At 33.7% G+C, this 25665-nt stretch overlaps 1 protein-coding gene across 1 annotated transcript in view; it reads left to right on the top strand.

The window, feature by feature from the left end:
• side-VI (sidestep VI) overlaps positions 1–23933 on the top strand; it is a 201664-nt gene extending 177731 nt beyond the window's left edge. Inside the window, exons 13-17 of the mRNA XM_036378077.2 lie at positions 3065–3227; positions 8960–9181; positions 13663–13947; positions 15854–15978; positions 17454–23933. Coding sequence (XP_036233970.2) covers positions 3065–3227; positions 8960–9181; positions 13663–13947; positions 15854–15978; positions 17454–18401 — 1743 coding nt within the window. The 3' untranslated portion in view covers positions 18402–23933. The remainder of the gene's footprint in view (positions 1–3064; positions 3228–8959; positions 9182–13662; positions 13948–15853; positions 15979–17453) is intronic.
• Positions 23934–25665: the final 1732 nt, after the last annotated feature.

Genomic DNA, 25665 nt, shown 5'->3' with positions numbered 1-25665 from the left:
AGTTTATCTTTATGAAGTGATAATTATTTCTAAAAGAGTGCTCATACCTCTTTTTGAATACTTTAGGTAGGTAGGTAGAGTGGCTGTCTAACGACGCACCTAGGCCTATAGGAGGCTCATTGTGATATCACCGGGACTAATGTTCCCTCACTCTATCGTCTCCTCTCTGAACCAACCTCTACAACTAGAAATCGAATCCAAAACTATCAAACCAGACAATTAAACGATTAATCATAAATATATCAACATTTTAGGTTCGGATTTGAAGAGTTTTTTCTTTAGATTTTAGTGATTAGAACTTGTGTTTTCATTAAAAATGGCATAGAGATATCATAAATTGTATTGTTAAAACATGTTTATGGTGTAGAAATTTTTCTGAAATAAGATTAGGTGACACAGATTGAAACGAGATACGTGATAAAACCAGCGAATTAGGTAGCTTGAGATCATTTCAATTGAAAGTTTCAAGGCGTTTATTTTATAAATTTATGAAGTCGTCTATTTGAATAATTACAAAGAATGGGTGAAGTTTATTTGAATATCCTCCAAAATACAATTTAAAAGTTCAAAAGTTAATAGCTTATATGTGTTTTTCTAAAGTCATATATTTATTCAATTAAATTTACAAAAAAAAAAAAAAAACACAGAGTAGTTGGGTAGAGTTTCTTGAAGTCTGAAAAATGTCAAACAGAAGTAATAGCATTCAGACAAAATTTATACGTGCCAACAAAACGCTCTCTACACCCTCTTAACTAACGCTCTCAAAGATTTTGAAAAGTGTCACGAAAGTCAGCTGAATATCAACACTGTTGTGTAAAAGCGACAGAACTATTCTAGACATCTGTTACTTTCTTAAACACACATATCTTAACTGATACATAAAGTGATTTGTTGTTGTAGCTAGTATTTGGTTTGTTTATTATTTCTAGCATTTTATGTCATTTAAGTGTTGCCGTCGGGCAGTTAGTTGGCTCATATTCGCTCAGCAACATGGCACCATTTACATACATACATGTGTCTATGATTGGTTCTATGTAAAAGTGAGTGATAAGCCACACTCAGTTTTGTGGAACAGAATTTGGTAAAGAAAGATTTTCAAAAATTGCTGGTGGTGGCAAAATTTGTAATTTTTTTTGTCTGTTTGTTTTCTATTAGAGTTTATCCCTCCATTTGTTTAGGACAATAATGTTAGAAGATACAGCGTCTACCAATAGCGATGACGTGATTTTGACAGCTCGTGGCATCCGTGCTTGTTTACGGATTTGTGTCAAATTTTGTCACATATCAAGTGTTCACTTTACTGTTTTACAGTAAGAGCTCTTCGCTCAAAACACGGTCGTCATATTGCTCCCTCTGAGTGCGCAATTCAACGCATATTTGCAAAATTCGAAATATGATTATAATCTCCCTGCTAGTGTGTCACCTTAACGTCAAAGAAAAGTCCATAATGAAGGAAATAGCGCTGCCGTTCAGGCCAGTGTTAAGGTCAATCCGAATCAGTCGGTTCAATGTCCAATGACAATATGGCGACCTTTGTCGTTGGAATTGGCTCTGCATTTTGGTATACCCCTTAAATTCTATAGTACTTACAAAGAGAGATAAGTGCTTTAATAGGAAATATAGTTTCACCTTACGCTATGTTTCAGAGTTATGCATTAATCAGAACTAGAAAATTATAGAATTCAAACCAGCCATACTACTCTAAATTTGAATAAATAACCTAAATTTTATTCTTCTCTTTTTCGAGAGCTTTATGTTTATCGTATCTTCTTCAGTCTCCATTTTTTCTTCACTTCCTTTTTTACTTTCACGATTATCATTTGCTAGAATTGATTGCTCTTTGTACATATTTATGTTATTTTAGTCTCTCTACGTTGCTTCTATCTTCATACTAATATCCGACAATAGTTTATTTTATTCCAGCGGCAACTTTTGAACTATATGAAACTTAGCGGAGAGGTTGCTAATATTTTTAAAGAACAACAATTTGTTCACTGATACGTACAAATTTTTGAATTTTCTAAGTTTCGAAGTCAATCGAGAATATATAATTATAAAGCAGTTTCTCTGTATACTAATGGTTTTTGGTGTTCTCCCACCAATGGGCTTATTATTGAGATAACGGCTTAGAGATTGATCAGTACCATTACATATATACATCTCTCGGTTCGACACGAAGTGTTAATTCTTTCAGAAGAATAATATTCAACGTAGTTTTCAGCCACACGTTCTACATTTCTACTGCAGATTATCAAACTTTCTACTTTTTCCTAATCATATATTTCTCCAAGTAATAATATATACCGCACACTCGTGCGTAAAACAAAAAGTTTTTTTCTACTGAGCATACAAATGAGAGCAACCAAGTGAGGTTTGCTGTATTCCAGCTACAATATACCTACATTACTTGTATGCATACATATAATATATGCTATATACATATGTAAGTGGCGTGTGTGCCACAATGCGTATGATTCAGGACAAATAAATGTCTTTCATTGAGTTTATAATATTAAATCAGAGAACACTATTTCGAGTACCTATGTCATATTGTACAATACATATTTGTGTATGTTTGTATTTACAAGTATGTACAATTGTATATGTGCACCTTCCTTTGGGGTGTATGTATGTGGCATGCGTCTGTTGATAACTACAAAATTACGAGGGTGTAGATATAATGTATGTATATATCACTTAGAAAAAGAGCGAAATAAATTTTCTGTTTGTAAATTTGCTATTTTACGAGCATCTGTCAAATTGAATCAACGGCAAAGCTTCGTTAACGAGAAGTTAACTTTGTTGGAAAAATGTCAGTAGAAAGTGAAGTTTTCCTTGTAGCTAGGTATAATGGCCGACAGGTAAAAATATGCATTAGATAGTTCAAGAAATTGTGAATGCAATATTTTTACAATTTCAAGAATGAATTGAAGTGTTAAATACATAAACAAGATTTACTTAATTTAATTTTATACTTAAATAATTTCTCACCACATTCGATTAGTTTGGCTATGTCAGCATTTATTACTACTGCCCGATTTAAATAAATAATTTTCTCTTACAGGAAATGGATTTCGGCACCATCATGTGTTGGGCAGATAACAATGTCGGTCAGCAACATGAGCCTTGCGTCTTTCATTTAATTGCCGCTGGTAAGCCAGAAATGCCAGCGAATTGCACTATATTCAATCAGACATCGGACTCATTGGAGGTCTATTGTATGGAAGGTGAGTAGAGTTGTCTGATTTTAGTTTAATTTACGTACCAGGATTGCTGATCAACATAAAAAAAATAGTTTTAACTGCCTAACCAACAGCGTGTATTTATCTTTGGGGGGCAAGATCTAAGCACCACATGTACTTGAGGCAAGAAGGTTTTCCCAAGGAAAGATGAGCTATAAATATTATGACAGCATATAAACCACATAAACTGTATGCTTTATAGCACAGAGACTTGTCTTTAAGTTGAGGGTGATTTGATAAGCTATTTATTTGTATGTACAAGTATATTACAATATATATAAGATCGTAGAACATGATCAAATTTCTCTCGTGCCAAGATAAAGAAGGTAAGTATATGAATAAAGCAGGTTAGCTTAAATCTTTCAATATTCAGTGCAAAATAGTGCAACATTTTCAATTTATTCGTCTTCCCGCTACACTGACTCTTTAACTAATCCTTGGCAGACACCAAACAAAGCTCACATAACATTAACTTTACCCCATTTGTGCGGTAGGACAAGAAAGAAACGCATTGTAAAAACTTGGCTTATTAGCTCATGGCTGAAGAAAAGAAAATAATACGAAAGAAAGCGACGAAGCAAAAGTAGAATGCGAATCAAGTTAAAGTTTCTGCAAGTTAAAACTGTGGATTGATTAACTAAAGTGGCCACTTCTCTCGCCCATCAAAGTTATTTAAGACTTTTTGTTGGTTTCATTTGTTTCTTTTCTTACCCACTCTCCATCCGTATGCTCTTCTTTTATGCTTTTATTCGCGTGTTATATATTTTCATTCAATTAAAAGGCTACTAACTAATAAAACCGCATTATGAGTTAGAGTGTAACTGAATAAGTCAAGTCAAGAAAAGTTTTGTTCAAAGAAACTAAAAAGTAAATAAATTCGAATAAACTGGACACTTGCTACGAATAACCTTTCCAATGAGTTGAGTGAAGTTGTTTAGGATTTTTTATATTAAATTAATTAGGTATACATAATAGGGAAAATAAATATTTTATGAATATTTGTATCTTGATTCTGAACGCTCAGTTTTTATGGCAACCATATAGTGATTCGATCTGAACAATTTATTTTGAGATTAAAGCGTTGTCTTAGATAATAATCTATGCCAAATATTGTGAAAATATCTTACCAAAAAAAATATTTCGATATAAGAACTTGATTATAATCGGTCAGTTTGTATGACAGCTATATATATATATAGTGATTCGATCATAACAATTTCTGCGGAGGTTATAGCGTTGTTTTGGACAATAATGTGTGCCACAATTCATCAAATAAAAAAGTTTTTCATACAAGATCTAGATTTTGATCAGTGTATGGCAGGTATATGCAATAAGTGTTTGATCTAAACAATATGTTTTGAGCATATAGCATTGTCGTTTACAATAAGACGTGAGAACCCGATATCGGTGATCGGGAGGCAATAGTGCATGTGCATACAGACTGACGGATAGAAAAATATTCAAACGCTGTTTCATTAGACCATATATCGTGTGGTATTCAAAATCACAAAATGTGTACCGAATATTCCTCGGGCTACTACTCCAATTAGGCAATTAGTCACATATATAAACAATTTAAGCAGCTTTTTAATGTTTTCAGGAATTGTTGTCAATTTAAAAGTGATACCTTGTAGGCTTTACATAGTAAGTAAATACTTATATACATACATATGCATATATGTATAGATTTAGCTGACCATTCGTCCCGGTTTAGCCGGGACAGTCCGTATTCCGAGATCAGCGTCCCGGGCTTAGAAATTAACAAAAAAAAAAGAATGAATTGAATAAAATTGTGTTGCTCTCTCACTTATTAAATGTCGCTATTTTCAGTGTATTATAATATGAAAAAAATTGATTACTAAAAACACCCTCCCGGATTTTGCCGGGACAAATAAGGTCACCGAAGTATAGATGAATATCGATAAAAACAATTATATAAAACATAAAATATGTAATATATCTAAAAACTGTGTATTTACACATATTATATATATATATATGTGTGGCTTTACGAAAATGGATTCACATGTGAGCGGCGCAGTGAGTGAGTGTCGCATACATAATGCAAGAGTGCACTCAAGTTGCTCATGTTTTTTAAATGAGACTCAGTTGGTGCAGCAGCAAACGTACGAAATGTAAAAAGGGGGCGGCACTCACGTCACATTGCCGAACAGTTCATACGCTTGCAAATATGTTACGCAAATGTGCGCATGCATGTAAGATATGTATGTATGTATGAGTTAGCTGCACCGCCAAGCATACGAATTTACATACATACTCATACGCATATGTGCATATATGAACTCTCAATCTTTTCCATTTTCGGCACGCCGCTTACTGTGGGCCCTTTTCGCTTTCTTACTGTTGTAGTTATTGTAGCTGTCAATGATTTTGTATACGAGTATACCTATAAAATGCTGCCAAGCATGAGGCAAGTAACCCACCAACCATACAACCAGTCAGTCCAACAAGTGGGCGAATATTTATATGTTATATGTAGCTACCGTTCCGGTGAGGACATCGGGTGTACCTTGCTGTACCCTTGTACGTGTAGTTGGCATTTAAGCTGTCAGTCTGTTGTGAGATGAAGGTGTTTGTTTGTAGTTTGCTGTCTTGGTTGTTCGATTTAGTGTCGAGTTTTGGGGTTAATAAGGCCAACAAGTCGAAAAAGTTTGCTTCAACTACTTGACTTGTCTTGGCTGCTTGAATTTTCTATTTATATTCGTATGTACAAATGTATGTATGTGCATAGCAGAACTTTTGTTGTTAGTTGGAACAAAGTTCTGTTGCTGCTGATTGTCTTATTGTTGAGTTGTTATACTCTTGTAATATGTTGCAACAGAGGAAAATAGTTTTGTTCACCTAACGATTATTTGTATCACTTAAATCTAATCGAGATAAATATAAGGCTATATAGATACATATATATAAATGATCCGGATGGTGAGACGAGTTAAAATCGGAGTGATTGTCTGTCCGTCCGTGCAAGCGGACCCAAATTTCCAAAGGACATATCATTTCGGCATCTTTTGCGACAGCATGAAAATAGGTGAAATCGGGTGATAACCATGCCCACTCTTTTCATAACGGCTTTGTTAAAGACTACTAAAACTGCGAAAAATCAATAACAAACTGTTAGAAACAGTAAATTTTACATCCGAGATGAAACAAAAGGGCTTTATAGGGTCAGGTGTCAAATTTAGTATATAAGATTATTTTGACATTCCCATTTAACAGTGAGCAAATGGTTAAAATCGGACACTAACTACCCCTACTTCCCATATAACACAACTTTAAATTCCATCCGATTTGTTTACATTTTTTTACATTCTAGTATACAAATCAAGCTCTAATTAATATATCGGGATAAAAATTTGCACTAATATTTCCTTAAGGTATAAAAATTGTCAAAATCGGACCATAACTTTTCAAGCCTCCAAATACCGAAAATATGGACCCCAGGCCCTATTGCTATTGCCGAAAAATTCGTCAATATGTGAGATATATAATTAAAATTCGCGAAAAATATTTTTTGATAAAAATATATTGTTGTGTCAAAAATGGGCCCTTAGCGCCCAGAAACCTAATTCAAAGGTTTTCGAACTTCCACTTGACTTTATAATAAAAAACATAGGCTTTGTGATATCTCCCACAATTAATACATTTCGCTATATTTCTTAATATAAAGTTTTGTCAACACCGAACAGATTTCCCCGGCTTTGATCCTTGCAGGTTGCGAGAGTATAAAATGTTCGATTACACCCGAACTTAGTGCTGCCTTACTTGTTTTATTTGGGCTTTGATATTCTAACTTGTTGTTTCTTTCTTTGATTTTCAGTTCCTAGCATTGCCAGCTTGATATTCGATATCGCATTTTAATACTTGTATATATACGAGTATAGATATGTATGGCAGTGGAAATACATTCGAAGTTGCTAACAAATCCACATATAAATACTTACAAAAATGTTCATGAATTTATTTATTTATTTGCTTTGCATTCAACTTTTACGCTTGCAAATCAAATCTATTTGATTCAAGTTTCACATTGCACTGTTGTAAATCAGAATTTTTAAGGTATTCTTTCAGCTTTTTGCAAGTCGCGCGGCACTTAACAAACTGATAAATGCGACATTTCAAAGAGCGCGTTTCAAAAAACTCACAAATTCAATATAACAAAAAGAGAGTGTTCGAAAATTAAATTTAAACAAGTAAGAAAGCGTCTAGTTCGGATGTAACCGGACAAACCCGCAATTTGTGAGCCTCAAAAGGAGGGATATTTTTCTGATATTGACAATACACAAATTTATACACAATCTAACCCATTTTTGGTACTAAAGTAAAACCAATATTAATTACGCTTACTTGGCTTTGCTAAGATAATGTGAAATATGTATTGAATGATATAATATATGTGTATGGTAGAACGTCAACCGGAAGTTTGAAAATCCTTATAGTAGGTATATGGAGACTAAAGAAAGTATTGACATATTTTTATAGAAATATTCTCTCTGAATTTCATAATGTAATATATCTTACAGACAAACCAATTTTTTTGGTGAAAAGTCAGCTATAGGCGCTGAGAGCCAAGTCCACGACATTTGTAATTAAATAATCAGAACTGAATTTAAAGTTGTGTTATATCAGAAGTAGGCGTGGTTGTAGTATGATTTTGTAAATCTTCATACTGTGACATTACAGCGCCAAGTTCTGTTCTTACTGAAGTATGAATTTATACCTAAAAGTGGGCTGTGTCACACCCATTGTTCAATTTTTTCACTAATTTTATGCAGCTATTTCTTATAATCTTTATTTTTAGTCTTGTGTGTTTCTTTACTCAGTTATCACACTTTTAGTAATTTTTAACAAAACCGTTATTGTTTGATCACCCGTTTTTCCCGATCCGACTTCACCCGTTTTCACACTGTATAAGGAGATGCTAAAAAACTTATTCTAAGCAATTTTGGTTGATAACGTTTCAGTGATTTATAAGATATGTGCATTAAACTAATTGAGGTGCGAAGCCACGCCCATTTCTTTTTTTAATTTTAACCGCAGGTGCCTTTTTTAACTGCGATTGCCTATATCAGATTATAGTTTTGTATCTCTTTTTCGAGCTTGGTTATAGCAATTTAAATTGCCTCGTCTTCCTCTTCAACTCTACTTATATGAGTATACTCATCTCTATTAGTTTTTGATGGTAAAAACAATCGACAGGTCAACATAACTATTATTCGCTGTTGCAAAATGTTGCGGGAGCATACTAAAGCCGAGAATATTAGCAAATATGAGTTCAGAAGGGTATCAAAAAATTTTTTTTAATGTAATTAATAACCTTTAAACTTATTTCGAAAAAAATATGTTAACATTATTGGTTTCGTTGTTTTTTATGACAAGTAGCAATGCTTATTATGTGATATAATGCTCATCATAAAAATTATAATAGTAGAGATTCGAAAACCTAAGTAAAAAATTTAATTTTTTTTTCTACGCCAGGTTCTGCACACAGTGGAATTTCAACCATCATAAATTTGTTGAACTTTCTTTTTAATGCTTTTTTTTCTACTGATATTAATAAATTAGATATGGATTTTAAGGTATAAAATACCGCTCTGCGATAATGACAATTTTTATGTTCTTGTAAACTAGAATTTTCCAATTCAAAGTAGTTATTGTATTTCATCAATAAATATTTATTATTTTTTATTCAAATGCAGGCTTTGACGGTGGTTTGCGACAATGGTTCCTACTGGAAATTTTCGATCAGCATAGTGGCCAATTGCAAGCCAATATCTCATCAAAATATCCACTTTTAAGCGTCACTGGACTGGACTCTGGTCGTCTCTTTCGCATATTTGTTTATGCAGTGAATTTGCGCGGACGCAGTGAAGCGGTGCAGGTGGAAGGTTATACGCTGAAAGCGGCGGAGAAGCAAACAGGTATGTGTGAAATTATTTTGAATGAATTGATTAGTATGAAAAGTGAGTGAAATTAGAGAAATTCCCAAAAAGTCAACGTATGGTCTATTTAAATACAGTATATACATATGTAATGCTCTCATAAAAATTTATAAATAAACATGAGAAATACCGGGAAATGATGAATGTGATCTATTTCCTCTAGAAATCTTGGAACAACTCGTTTGTCAGTTTACAAATTGCTAAAATACTGTAAACTTTGATTAATTTAAAAGAATATTCTTCTGCCTAGTTAGTGATTACCAGATACATAGAACTCGACCCCATAGCCAAATATTAACGTGAAGATCACGTTGTCAAATAATTTTTTGGGTCTGGCATTTACAATTATGTTTGATATTCAAATAGCTATCAAAAACATAATTGGAAAGCACCTAAAACACTTTACCGAAAATATATTTCTGCAGAATCGAGACAGGTAGAGAGACCACTAGAAGGCGATCCTCTTTTTCATACTAAATCCCTTTGTGTACCAGTAGGTATAAGCAGTACATCGGAAATCGGTGTATTGTCGAAGCACTTTTGCCACTCTGATTGAGGTACCTCTAAAAAATGAGTTCGGAACGCATGTGACGGTCCTCAGGTGACGAAAGAAGTGTTCTGAGTGCTCAAAAGTGTAATTGTTTTGGTCGCTGTGTGAGAACTCGCATTGTCGTGGTGATCCGTTAAAGTTTTCTTGATTTCTTGACAGAAAACTGACAAACAAATGGTTGTGTATCACTCAGAATTTACTGTTCTGCGTTGTTCTAGTGATATGGTTGCGACCTGTTCAGTTATTCAAAAAGACAGGCAACTATTTGCTTGGCAGTGCTTTGTGCTTTTGTTGGATTCGGCTCATCTTGAAACATCCATACAGTCGACTGCTGTTTATTTTCGGGGTTACGATGTCATAGACGAAGAATCGCTATGGTCTTGTTTTTACATTTCTCTCGACCAATGGACACGAGCCTTTTTTTGAGCGATTGACAAATTGTGTGAGATCCAACATGAACAAATTTTTTACAGTCTACTGTTAATGCAGTATTAATGTATGCTAGTCCTTTTACTGCCTATAGTTCTATCAAGCTCACGATAGTTTACATGACCACCTTGCATTATCAGTTTGCGCACAATAGCATCAATAGTTTCCGGAACAACAACTGATTTTGAGGGTCACGAAATTCGGCTTAGAATGATCTGCGACCTAGATTTCATTTCCCATATCATCGATAAAAACTTGTCTTTGATGAACTTTCATCGTCAAAAATTTCATTAACTTTATCAATGCACTGTTGCTTAATCAATCCAGGTCAAAATATGTAAAAAATAATCCTGCGAAAATGTTTACGAATAAATTAATTTTTTTTTGACGATATATTTTGGATATTTTAAGTTACTGTAAACAACATTAATAGCGCACATATGCCAAAACGTTTTGAGTATTTTGACATCAAAAATGTCAAACTTTACGGTAAACTCTAATCTCTCACACCAAATCTCGAAATATAAAAGGCAACCTACGTAGAAGCTTTAGTGGATTTATCGTGAAATCTTATTTTAAAATTCGTGGCTGATGAATGGAGTTTAATGAGTAGCTAATCCAATTTACTTCATTCTCTCCGCAGACTATTTCGTCCGTATTTACTATACAAACCATTTTCTTCAAGGTAAATATTCTGAGGACAAAAATCGCTATCTTTAAATATTCAAGCAGCATTTATGTATATGATTCCAATTATCTAACATGAAAGCCCTGCTCATTGAATCATGTAAACCAATTTTTCTGACATAATTGAAATTAAGACATTTTCTTCGTATAACAATACAGACTCAACAAATTGAACGGCGGCTAAATGCAAGCTTGTAGAAATGTGTAAAGGGAATGAAGAAAAATTGTGAGCAACCCTTTTTTGAAAAAACTCATCTCAATTTATGCGCTTATTTACTTATTTCCCACTTTTCTTTTCTTTTTCTTGTGCAAGTAGCACTTCGCCTTAAATTATGCAGAAGAAAGTGTCCGAAGAGATAGTAAATGTGAAGACCGCAAAAACGCCTGGGTAGCGGCTCACAAGCATGGTTCGGCTAAACATCTGAGTGTACACTTAAATGCGCTGGCGTATAATTTAGAATAGAAAATTGGATTTTACCGAGACTTAAGTAGCTGTCGAGCAAGAGAAGAAAGGATAGAAGCATATCTTTATACTATATATTCATGTAAGCTCATCCAAATGCTGGCAAAAACCTGGCAGCCGTGGAGCTAAATTGCAAGGTGATCGCCGAGCCAAATAGCTGTAGGAAGTGGAAAATTTAAAATGATTAGGTTTAATGAAAATGACGGAAACCCTTAGTGTCGGTCAAATAAAAAATCGCAAATAAAAAAACAAAATACAGAAAAAGTGTAAAAGTGTAAAAGAAAGAACTAAACGGCGAAGTAAACGCGCTGAAAATTTGTAAAGGAAGAGCGTATAAAATAATGTAAATTGCAATACTAATTAGATGCTGCAGTGGCGATGCTTGCCACAACAACACCAACTTTTGCCTCTATTATTGTAATTTAAGTTGTCTTGCAAAATAATTCTTGTACGAGCAAACTTTTTTAGAAATATATTATTTCAAAGTAAAATTTTTTCTTATTCATTAGATAAACTAAATCGTTGACATTTTTTTTTTAAATTCTAGAACAATTCCAGGCTCAGACTGAATTAGCTATGTTTCAAACAATTTTTAATTTTTAATTATTTAAAATTAAAATAATTATGCCAAAAAATAAGAGCAATAAATTAAACCTACCTAACTTTTTTCAAGTTGTTCAAGTAGAGCAGAAATATTTTCTGACTACGCTCGCATTTCTTCTGTTTAGTCTCTTTACTTTAGAGAAAAAACATTACATCTGAAAGCAGCTGACAATTGTCATATCACCGTTGATATACATATGTACACAACAGTACTGATGAAGAGGTCATGCTACACACAAAGACCTATAAATGAATCTTAGTTGGTAGCGCTATGTTGCTTACGTTAAATAGTCAAGCGGCCTAATTCTTCTCACGTTTCAAGAGAGTAGTTAAAATCAATTGTGTTACAAAATAAAGTTGCAAATCTCAATTGTAAAATAAAGTAAAGCAATATAATAGCGTCTTTTAGAATAACTTAGTACGTTAAGAGACCAATGTTTTAATAGAAAATCTCACTACAGTTTAAATCATTGAAATCTCTCTAACTTTTAATGTACATAAATACTTTTTAGCGCAGAAAAACTACTCTTCAGAAACCAGATTCAGTCTAAAATTTCAAAAAACAGTAAATTTTACCATAGCCTTACTTGGCCAAAGCTCTGTTTTATGCTGGTTAAACAAAGGATTAAGCCTTAACAACATTTAGGTCGATTTTACCTTACTCTTTGTGGTTTCGCACTATTCGCCACAAGAAGCATTTGAACTAAGTCCAAGCGGCGGATGAATGGAACTGCTATAAAGACAACTCTTATTATCAAATATTCGTATATATATTGACTTTAATATTATGATCGGCTTCATTTTTGAAGAAATATGTACCATTGATTCTCTGCCATAGAGCACATAGAGCAATAATTTTAGAGGATGTACTGGCATCTTAATACTGGCTTGTGGATTACCATCACTCCAACTTAACCAAAAGTGAGCTTCATGACTGAACTATATTCTTTGGTGAAAATCGAGACCGGTGGCCAACTCGTTTTGGGTCCATTCATCAAACGTGCGACGTGCTTGATAGTCGTTCGTTCAATTCTTTCAGAAACTGAATTTTCTAAGTCCGCAAACCAAGATGCTTTCGCAAAATATTCCATAAGGTGAATTAGCACAACAATTGTTTCGCGCGATGGCGGGTGGACTCATTCGTGTCTTGTTTGTTACTTACTCTGTACTGTACGGCATCTCTGAGGATGCGCAATATTCACTAGAGTAAACGTGCTGTGAACCTGGTCCATGGTTGCTCGAATTACCGACTCTGCTAGGTGATTATGTTGACTGAATATTGTACGTAGTGCGCAAAGAGTCGGGCGAATCGAAACTTTATTTTGGTGATAAATTTGCACAATTAGCAAACGTTATTCCAGACTAAGTCTGTTCAGTATGAAATGGCAAACCAAACTAAGAAGAAATCAAGTAACAGCTGTCAAAAAGAGTAACTTCAATAAAAGTATTTCCTCATTGAAAACCATACAACTGAAAAAAATATCAGTCACTAATTCAATGCGAGCGGAGACGCGAAGTTTTTATAGCGTTTTCCCATTTTGTATTGAATTAAATTTTGGTGGTTATCGCATATCTTCCATATGTAAATATTATCGCTTCGTGAACGTTGAATTTACTGAAGATTATTGTAATATAGGTTTCTAAAATTTATTTCTTACATTTAGCACATATATGTAGTATTGACAAGGAGTTTATCTTTACAATGTGTTGTTTTCTTCATCTTTACAGTTGCGTTGACATCCTACAAGGGTACACAATCCAATTTCGAACTCACACCCATACTGTCTGTGGGCATTTTCGTTGGCATTTTGGTGGCATTGGTCTGCATTACCATCGGTACGATTGCAGCATTAAAAGTACGTTCACACAAACAACAACAAAAATATCAACATCAAAATGCAAAATTCTCACGACCAGGCAATTTACAAATTAAGGACAAAATCTCTTTGCCATTAAGTCATTCGGAGGAGATGTACGACGAGAAGAATCCGGATGTTGTGCCATACAATGAAGGTGAGTAAGCAAAACCAACAAATAACAGTTAACTGAACTGAATGTACATATGTATCTGAGCGTGTTAGTGAAGAGCGAAGGTGTAGTGGCATTTCCACATATATATACAAGTACATATGTATTAATAAAGACAGTGTTTACACATAAATACAAGTACAAGTACATAAGAAGATCATGATAAATCCCTGGCATTGTGAAGAACGCATTTTACTTGGCAGTTGTGTACCTTTAAATGAAAGCACAGACGAGCATCAGATGATGGTGCCCGCAGTACAGTTGCTTGTAGGCCAAGAGTTTGTCGCCGTTACAAGTGGCAGGAATATTCATTCATTCGTATGGAATATTTTTTTGTTGACAGTTAACCAAACGGTACGTAACTGCAGGTGCGTACATATTTACATAGAACCGAAATATCTTTTAACGGCGTTTTCTGGAAATGTGTGGTCACAATTAATTGAAAATGTTTCGCATTAAAATAACTATCCGCTACCCATTCGTAGGCGGCTTAAAATTAAATTATTCGCTCTTCGTCGGATAATGTTAAAAGGTACTTGTAGATAAAAAGACGCCGAAAACTTGCACTTTATAAAGTCATTAAAGTTCGGTTAGAAATATGATAACAGTGGAATTTGTCTGCGATCTTCGGGCAAACTTATATAGTTTTCACGCATATATACAGAATTCAAGACGCTTATAACAAACACAAATATTAAGATGTATGGATGTAAGGAAGGCCTAAGTTCTGGCGTGGCTGAAAATTTTAGACTATCTTAAGTGGAGGGGATCAAAGGTGCCTAACTATTTCCAGGTGTTGGTAAAAGTTCATAATAGTTAACATAACGAAAACCAATATAAATAATATATAGAAGCTGGTTTATTTCTTCAACTGTTTTCAACCTATTTTCGGCAACAAATTTTATACAAGATTTTACTAACATATGTTATCATAATATTATCTGGAAACGATGCGCTCAGAGTTTTGTTGCTATATTTTCATATTGACCGATATATACGCGTTATAAAATCAACCGAAAGTTAGAAAATCCTTATATGAGTCATATGAAGAATAGGTAATGTATTGACCTACTGCTACATAATTTTTGTTGCAGAACTCATTAATATCATGAAAAGACGCCATCTCAATTTTATAAAGATTTCTTACAGATTGACCGCTATTTTCAACAAAGAGTCAGCCATAGGCACTGTGGCACGGTATCTGAGGCTTTGAAATTTTATATGACGTTTTTGACCTCTAACATAGAGGTGACATACCTAAATTGCACTATTTGTGCAAAGTTTTTTTGCGGTGACTTCACTCGTGATTGATTAATATATTATAAAGTGAAAGTATGAGTATGAATATAAGTTTAGTTGTGTGGTAAGTTGGCGTGGTTATAGTCCAATTGCGGTAAATTTTTAACTGTGAAGATAATATTAAAGACCAAATATGCCTTAAACTGAACGAAAAATTGCTGAGATATGGGATTTTACGCTAAAAGGGTTCAATGCCACGCCCATTATCAATTTGTATACATAAATTCAGATTCGTCTTGTCATCCTTATCATTGAGGTATATTCTTTTCATGAGGGCAGATATATTAACCCGATTAGTTTTAGATTTTACAAATAACCGTTAGGTAAACACTACTATTGTTATCCGTGCAACATGTTAACTTTTAGCGCAAAATATATAGAGACTAGTTAGAAGATGATGCTACATCATAACGAACATGCTCAATTCATAATTATTCATGAATGGTAAACTTTTTGGGCAAAACTTCTCCCGAAAATTTCCAAAAGTCAACCAAATTTTAAACTTGCAAGTGAATAAATACATATATACGCCACGACACTATCACACATACATACATTTATGCATCAATTAAATATGTGCCTTTCTTTGCAGTCGATGGTGAATACAAACAGAAATCAGCAACACAAACACCATCCGGCCATCTGTCCACGACAAGTGAAGCGGAAATTAGCTGTAAACCGCTAACGGACGAGCTTGGCGCATACAAAAGCAACAAGGTGAGTAGCAAACGCACGCACAAGCGCTCTCCGAAAATACACACACACTTTGTAGCTGCTTTATTGTCATAAAATTAATTCATCAATCTTGTATGCTTATGTGTGTGTGGGTTGCTATCTTTCACTTGAGAAAACTCTTAGGACGGCGCTATTGGACTTTTTTTCGATTTAAATTCCAAAGTTTTTACTTATTTTTGCTTTTCTTACTTGGCTGCATTTCCTTTCTCTTTTGTTCACTTGTCTGCCATGGTTGTGGCCTGCGTTGGCCTATTAACGAACACAAACACACACACACCTAAAGCTGACGGACAAGTTAGCGGTGGGTTTTTGTTTTGCCAAAGACATCGTCAACTGGTGCGTCGATAATGAAGATAGAAAACGTCGTGAATGGCTGGAGTAAATGTAGGAAGATATGCCGTTGCAATAGTGATAAGATGGCAGCCTATAACAGTATACCTATATATGGTATATGTATATAGATGTAGGTTGGCTGGTAGGTACACGTGCTAGCACAAGGATGATTTCTTGTAGACAACCAACCAAAGTTTTAATTACTTTGCTTTACAACAAAATTGAATGTTTAATAACTTTGCGGACTTACTTTGCATTAATTGTGCATGAAAAGTGTCAGCCGACTTTGGTTCAGGTAATTTTATTCATATATACAAACTTGTATATATACGAGTATATACATATACCTATATATATTTTTTATTTTTTTTATGAAACTCAGCACTTCTTTCTCCCTCAAGAAAAGTAAGCTACAAGTACTTATATAAAAAGTCAACAAAAGGCACAACAGAAGGCAAGACAAAAACAATGCGAGCTTAAAAAACAATTTTTTTTAATTACGTTGTGGTTATGGTGAAATCATAAAAATATTATATTTGACCTTAAGGTAGGTAGGTCTGAGTAATCCGATCTGAGCAAATTCTTCAGAGATTGTGTCATTGCTTTAGGCAATATCGCGTGCCGAATTTTGTGAATATATCTCGTCAAACGAAATACAATAGTTTTCCATAAAAGCAGTTGATTCAGGCTCAGTTTGTATGGAAGCTTTATGCTATAGTAGCGCGATATCGGCCATTTCGACAAATGAGAAGATCCTTGGTGAAAGAAGTATGGGTGTAAAATTTGAGAAGGATAATTCAAAAACTGAGGGACTAGTACACATAGACAGACAGACAGACGGACATGGCTAAATTGACTCAGCACGTCGTGCTTATCATGTTATGTATATGTACTTTATAGCTTCTCTGACGTTTCCTTTTAAGTGGTACAAACATCTTGGCTATTAAGTTTGCCTATTCAGGTTATAATTATCATACCGCTTAGCTTATTTGCCAAATTCAAACAGTAAAAAATATTGCTCGACTTTATCTTCATTCAGATTACACATAGTACATGTATATATGCTACACCTCTAAAATAAAAATAATTGTTTCTAACAACTTTCAAATTCTCCAACATTGCAGGATGATGAGCTACACTATGCTGAGCTAACACTTGCGCCCGGTAGCGCTAGCACCAGTGGCATACCAAAAAAGTCCATTTCGGTCGATTGCAGCAGCAGCATGTTGTTACAAGGCGCCGGCATAAATACAAACAACATGTCTGTCACTATCGGCGGCACACTGCCGCACGGTACCAGTGTACGCAAGTTGTTGCCCAACATACCGGCCAATGCCGGTGCGAGCACACTACAACGCCTCAAGTCGCAGTCAACAGCGGCGGCGCAACAAACACCACCACCACCATCGTACGATTACTTTGAAGAGCCGACGATATATGCGCAAATAGATCACTACAAGACAACAACGTTGGGTGGCACAACAAATGCTGGTTGCCCATCATCGGCATCTGTATCGCCGTTCCCGCCAAACATTTCGTCGCCAGCCTCACAAGGCACACCCTCGACGGTGTCGCCCGGCACCGTGCAGATGTATACAATGCCCTCGCATCCGGGCGGTTATCATACGCTGCCGCACAACCATCATCATCAGCAGCAACAGCAGCAGCAACACCTACAACAACAACAACAACAGCAGCAACCACCACAACAGCAGCAACACAATACGTCCGCCACGTCGATGCTACAAATGATGGCGGCTGCGGGTGTTATGCATGGCGCCGGTGGCAATATTTATCAACATCATGGTACGTTGCCAATGCCACCGACATATCAGCAGCACCAGCAGCACCAGCAGCAACAGCAACAACAACAATTACAACAACAGCAAATCACCGGCCAAATGTTAGTGTCGAGCAATAGCAGTGGTCTTGGCTCGGCTACAACAACAGCGGCCGTGACAAGTCCGAGCAGTTCGCTGTCGGGTCTCTCGGCCATTGGCAAATCGTATTCGCGTGAAATTGTGACGGTACGAACGCCGCTAATGTATTCGCAGCAGGAAAGTTGCGTCTAAAATGATGTCACGCAAGCGCATAGCATGCATTAGACATAATTAAGCGAAACGGAATTCAATTATGTCGTAAGAGACTGGGTATGATTTGTGGAAATTTGAAAAGTATAACTTTTACATTTAAATTGGTCTGATTGAGTTGATGACATAATGAGTGTGTGAAAGTTATTGCATGTGTAAAAAAGCTCTGAAACATGATTTTTCTCTATATAAACGCCTCTTTGTGGAATGGAATGGGTAATTAATCTTTCAATTACTTTGAAAATATATATGTTAATTATTAAGTATTTTAATTTATTATTATTAATTATTATTTCTTACTTCTACTACGTTCGTTTGCTGTGTTTTTTTCTCGCTCTGTCTTGCTTGCAATTTGCTTTAAAAACGTCACCATTTTAATGTGGCCTACATAAAAATGAAGTTGGAAATAAAAGTATGTGAATATTAAAATGTATTGGTAATCAAATCAATTTCGATATGGCGACAATATTAAAAAAATGTATTTTTGTCATAAGCAGTTTCATATATTTGTTATTATAAAATTTACATTTATTGCAGCTTTTGTTTGATAAAAGAACATAATTTAACAAAAAACAATTTATTATAAAAAAGTTTTAAATCTAAATTGTTAAATTTTTATAAACATTACTGCATAAGTTAATACCACAGCAAAATGAATTTGCTTTTAAAAGCTACGTTGAGCGTTCATAAATTAAAGGCTTAACCAAACATGATTTCCGATAATCTAAACTCAATTTTAAAACTTTCAAAGCTTAAAAATTTATATTTAATTTTCAAAAATTTAATGCCATATGCTCCACATATCATAACAGCACATATTATGTAGCATTAGAGGGTTATAAACCAACATGACGTATACGTAACGTGTGCGCCCAGCAGTTCTGAGAAATTGTCTGCTCCCATTTGAACCTAAAATAAATGTTTAATTAATATTTAAGTTAAATTAATTATTTTTATTTAACTCACGATTCACATGTCTACTTTTTACATATTACTTCGAAATTTCGTATTTGAAATTTATTTGTTCTCAAAATTTTTGAAAAGTTAACGCGCGGCTACAAATGTATATGTAAAGAAATTGTGTTGTACGCTAAAAAAAAGCGTGTTTGCTCGAAGCGTGATTAGGTATGCAAAAAATATAATGCTGTTACTACTTAGTAAAGCCAGTAATTTAAGGCTATGAGTGTAGTTATTGAGATTAATGTACATAGCAGAGAATTGTACACTAATGTATGTATATGAAGCTAATTACTTTTTGTAATTTCTAGTATTTAGGCAAGCTAATTAAATACAAAAACTTAAGTAATTAGAATAATTAGATAAATGTATAAAAACTAAATTTAGTAGGGTAGTACTTAAACATCTTAAAAAAACAAAACAAAAATTATCAACTTAGATATGTGTAACATGAAAGAGAAAAGTGTAAATTACTGAAATGAATAACAACTAATTGAAAAACGCTTCACTATTAGCGAAAGTGCAAAACTCTAAAAAAGAACTGAATGCATTTGAAATAATTAAATGTCACAATATACAACAACACAATCCCTACTTCGTATCCAGCGAAAATCTTACAGATTTTTAAAGAAAAATTTAGCGTTCAATAGCACAAATATGGAGGAACAAATAACTAATTTATTTATTTACACATTTTTGCTGCTGCTAGCTGTCCCACATACCCGTGATTAATAATTTTTATGCAAAAATCAGAATGTAGCACACTTCGTGTTTAAAGAGCAGCAAACATAGTCATGCACTTTAATTTTACGTTGAACAAAAGTCCATCATCAAGTCAGACTTTAGATTTGCCAGTAGCCGTCGCAAAGCTCAGAGAATACTGAGTTAAAGAGATGCGCTAGCAAGCCTAGCCGCGCACATTCTACGTTGTAGAATTTTAACTCATATCGCAATAAATTAAAATAAAAATATTTATTTTTGTCACCAAACTACTCATTTAAATTTTTAATGCATTTACGAAGGATTTTCGTATATCAAAATTTTTTGAAAATATATACATATCTAATTATAGTTTTAAGACTACTACAAGTAGATCATCCTCTAACTAATTATTACTAAATATTTTATTAAAATCCATAAATTCCACCACCTACAACGTTAGGTGTTTCAACTGCTCTCAAAGTAGGAAAAATTAAAATTTAATATATATATATATATATGTGGTATCGAGTTTAATAAAATATATAGTAATAATTAAAACTAAGAACGATCTAGCAGCTTAAAAATTATTTATTTAATTATAATTATATAAATATATAAAAATATATATATATATAAATATTTATATATTATATATAATATTTTTATTTTTATTTATTTCGATTTGAGTCTATATATGTCTCTTCACGTATGAGCTCTTAATTGTAACAGGTAGGTCCTCCGTCTTACAGTTTTCCACCCTAACATATAATATATAAATGACTACAACCGCAAACATCGATTTTTCAGTAAATTCCCCCCGCATTGAATAAATAAAATATAAAATATTTCGCTGAACTCCATACACTATGTCCGCCATCAATATCTAAACGTCTTCATTGTTGTAGCTAAATCACAATACACAAAATGTATGGACGATTTACGTAAAAGAAATTGTGCTTCGAAAATTGCCGTGAATAATACACACAGCCCAAACTTAAGCTGAACTCAACTACAGATAAAAGAGAAATTTAGAAATATATATGCAATCCGTAAGCCAACTTAAATGTTGATAGTATATTACTATTTAAATGTTCCTTTTCCAGTGTAAATTTGATATTTGTGTAAAAAAAACTACAGACTTGAGACTACAAATTGTGTTATTAAAAAATAACAAATTAATACAAGAAGCGAGAAAGTCACAAATGTATATATGTGTATATTGTTGTAAATAAACAGTTCTGTATGTATGCATATAAATATTTATATAGCTAAATGAACCACATTTTACCACTCAATAAATAAAAGCTCATATAAAATGTCAATTTCTTAAAAAAAAATATATGAAAATTTAATATAAAGCACTTACGAACACAACAAAATTATACATACTATATGTGTGTGTATATGTATGAAAATAGATGGCCAAAAATGGAATTCACTTCGCAATATCATAACTCAACTCACTTCTTCCATCATACAATTCACTAAATTGGCACTTCACACCGATTATAAGTATATGCAAAATTATTGCACACATGCATAACAAAGATTTTCCAAACTCAAATTCCAATTCACTAATTAATAGTAATTGTAAGTTTCGCATTTTAATATTTCACCTAAACAGAGTAAATAGTGTTAGCACAGTGATGCGACGAGCGATTAATGTTTTGAATTCCAAATTGTTTACTTGTTACTTTAGTGGTACTTGAAATATTCCAAATACTTTGTTATTATAGTTTCTCAAATTAAAAACTCAGCTAATCAAATTTTTATGAATTAATTTGAATACATTTATAATTGAACATCGAAAGGATTTTATTATTATATTTATAATATTATTAAATTTACTATTGTTCAATAGAATCTTATTATGTAATTAAATGCCGTTTTATCATTGTAAGGTTGAGCGTTTAACCAGAACTTTATCGGCAATAAGTTAAAAATTGTTTTTCTCATTATCTGGTAAGTCCGTCAGTTAAATTCTGGTAAATTTTACACCAAAGAAGGAGGCTTTTTTTAGTTTCTAACCAGAACATGTAATGACAGTTGTCAGCTGTAAAATCTATAATAAAATAAACGGCGTTCAGACGGGGACTCTTTTATCTTTAATTATCATTATAGATTATACGTATTTGCATATTACATACAAAAGAAAGTGACACTAATATTAAAAGAGTCCTCCTCTGAACGTGCACATACATAACTCATAACGTGTGCACAGTTTTGCGCTTTCACAATGCAAGTTATGGGAACAGTTTTTCCCATGTATTCACAATAATCCAACTATCTGTAGATAAGCTAACCACAACTTCGTGAAAATGGTTCTGTTAGTTAAAACTATCATCCAGTTAAGCTAACAGCGGTTGAGAATAATATTAACCGCGTATGTGTGAAAATTTGTGGCTAATTAACTTAATTAGCGTACCGTTTGAAACATCTACTAATTGCTTAATTTAGAAGACTTGAAGAATATGAAAATTCAGAGAGTTCATTTTACAAATAATTTAACAATCTTTTGGGAGAAATACATTCTGCAAATTGTTAAATTTTAAAACAAAATAAAAAGTTTATGTTGTTGAATGTATCAAGCAGAATCTCATAAAATGTTTTTTTTTCAACTTTGAAATTTTTATAATATTTTCTAATAGTATTTCTTATATGTTAAAAATAAATTTCAAAAACATGTTTACTAGACTCATTTCTATTATCGCAACTTTTGGACAAAACATGTTGCGCAAAATTTTTTTCTGCAGCATGTCGTCTTTTAGTGACCCTTTCGTACTAGAGGTCTCTAGAAAATTGCTGTACATGCCACAGAAAGCTACTGATATTATAGGAAAAAATTATTCTTGCCATTGAAAACAATTACTTTTAATGGTACTATCAATAAATATGCGAACTGCACCTCATAAATGAAATATCTTACTAATCATTATAATGTCTTCGCAGTTGTTTATTTGTATGTGTGTATTTTAATGTCACATATAGTTGTGTAAATGTCTGAATTGTATAGCTGTGTATAAGAATGTGTATAGTTTTGCTCCAAGTTGTTCACTTAAACGTCTTTAAGATGAGTATTTTTAAATTAACATGCAAACAAATGAATTTATGCTAGAACTGTATGTATATAGATTAAGCAAATCCTGTATAAAATTGTAATAAGATCAAAAAAAGTCTCTAAAATTAATTGAAATACTTAGTACTAAATTAAAAACTTTATTTAAGATAATTTAAATAAATTTTTAGGAAATCAAAATTAATGCAAGTAAAAATTCTTCAACACGCAAGAACCTAAAATGACGCTCGATAATATAGAAAACCAACAAAAAATAAAAAATAAAGACAGCAAATCTGAGACCTAACGAAAACCAACCAATTAAGTAGCGCTAAGTAAATTAATTTTAATTAATATTTCAATAAAACTTTGACATAATAATAAAAAACAACAACAAAAACTCACTCTTTGTAAATGATGTACTACATGTCGCTAAAGATAAAATGAAACAACAATTGCAGCAACACATACAAGCTGATCTGTATATGTATGTATTAGTGTAGTGCATTTGATTCGTTTATCTCTATTAAATGGATTGTGTGTACTGAAACGTAAACAAATACTGAAGATGCAAATATTTTACGTTATTTTAAGCACTATCCAAAGAAATTGTTAAGTGATAAATCTACATATATTTAAAACACAGATATAACGGTGCATATACAATGTACGTTGACGTTTGAAAGAAGTTAAAACTAAAAGACAGAAAAGAAACCTAAAACAAAAACAACTAACCAACAAAAACAGGAAACATATTTGAAGAAATAAATCACAATGGATATTGAAAAAATGTAAAGAAATTTAATTGGTTTTTATTTCATGGAAGTAGGGATTACATACATATGTATATACCGGGTGCGCCATTTTTGTAATGGTATTAAATATTGAGTAACCTTAAAATTCTCCATCGTCTAGCTTTTCTAGCTTAAAAAAAATAAATGGTTTTATAGCTTGGGTATTTTTAATTAACTTTGACCTTTAAAATTTAAAAGGTGTTTGCAAAAATTAACGACAACACTCCTTTTTTGAAAAAAAAAATTATTCATTCGTCTACATTAATATTGTCGCCTTCGAAATAGTCCCCTTTCGATATTTTCCACTCATTACAGTATTGTTTTTGGCCAAGAGTTCAATTATTTTTGGAACACATTTCGTAATTTCCATCACTTTTTCGATCATCTCGGATGAAATAGTGACGACTTAAGCGCACAACTGTCGCCAATATATATTATATATATAATATTAATATAAAGGTTGTCAGATATCTCCCTTCCGCTTTTTTGTCTTTTGAATTTCGCGGCTATGTACAAAGCGCTACAGAGCTCGTATCTGGCAACACTATACATAATTTGAAAGGTCTTGACATGACCTACAAAGCAACGCTATGCATGATTAGTTTGGATATTGCGTTCAACAGTTATAGACGTGTAAACATGGAGTTCACTAACGCCGAAATTCACGCTATTTTAAAGTTTTCCTTCGTTAAAGGCAAATCCGCTAGAGAAACGTTCCGTGAGATTAATGGTGTTTTGGGGGATGGTACTCTATCACTCGCCCAGGAGATGGGAGTTAGTCACCAAACCATTTTGAACCATCTGCAGAAGGCTGGATACAAAAAAACTTTGATGTTTGGGTGCCGCATAATTTGACGCAAAAAAACCTTCTGGACCGAATCAACGCCTGCTATATGCTGCTGAAACGGAACGAACTCGTCCCATTCTTGAAGCGGATGGTGACTGACGACGAAAAATGGATCACATACGACAATATCAAGCGAAAACGGTCGTGGTCGAAGGCCGGTGAATCGTCCCAAACAGTGGCCAAGCCGGGATTGACGGCCAGGAAGGTTTTGCTGTGTGTTTGGTAGGTTTGGAAGGGAATCATCCACTATGAGCTGCTCCCATATAGCCAGACGCTTAATTCTACCATCTACTGCGAACAACTGGACCGCTTGAAGCAGGCGATCGACCAGAAGCGTCAAGAATTGGCCAACAGGAAGGGTGTAGTGTTCCACCAGGACAACGCCAGACCACACACTTCGTTGATGACTCGTCAGAAGCTACGGGAGCTCGGATGGGAGGTTTTATCGCATCCACCATATAGCCCGGACGTAGCGCCAAGTGATTACCACCTGTCCATGGCGAATGCCCTTGGTGGTGTGAAGTTGAACTCAAAAGAGGCTTGTGAAAAGTGGCTGTCCGAATTCTTCGCAAATAAGGAGGGGGGCTTCTACGAGGAAGGTATTATGAAGTTGCCGTCTAGATGGAAACAGATCATCGGACAAAACGGCGCATATTTTAACAAAATTCGATCACTGTAACACTTTTTATAAAGCATTGAATGAAGAGCAAAAAAGCGGAAGGGAGATATTTGACAACCTTATATTAGCAGCCTGCCGCACACAAGTTCGTTAAGTAAATAATAATTATTTAGTAAACCGGTAGATAAATTCGAAGCCTAGGCATAATAAAAAAATTTGTGAAATTATTTTTCTTAATAGCATTCACGGCTTTGGCTACAGTGCTTGACTAC

Source organism: Bactrocera oleae, chromosome 2, assembly GCF_042242935.1.
Source record: "Bactrocera oleae isolate idBacOlea1 chromosome 2, idBacOlea1, whole genome shotgun sequence".
NCBI classification, from domain to species: Eukaryota; Metazoa; Arthropoda; class Insecta; order Diptera; family Tephritidae; genus Bactrocera; species Bactrocera oleae.
The sequence above is the reverse complement of the archived record's forward strand: the minus strand, read 5'-3'. Positions and strand labels throughout refer to the sequence as shown.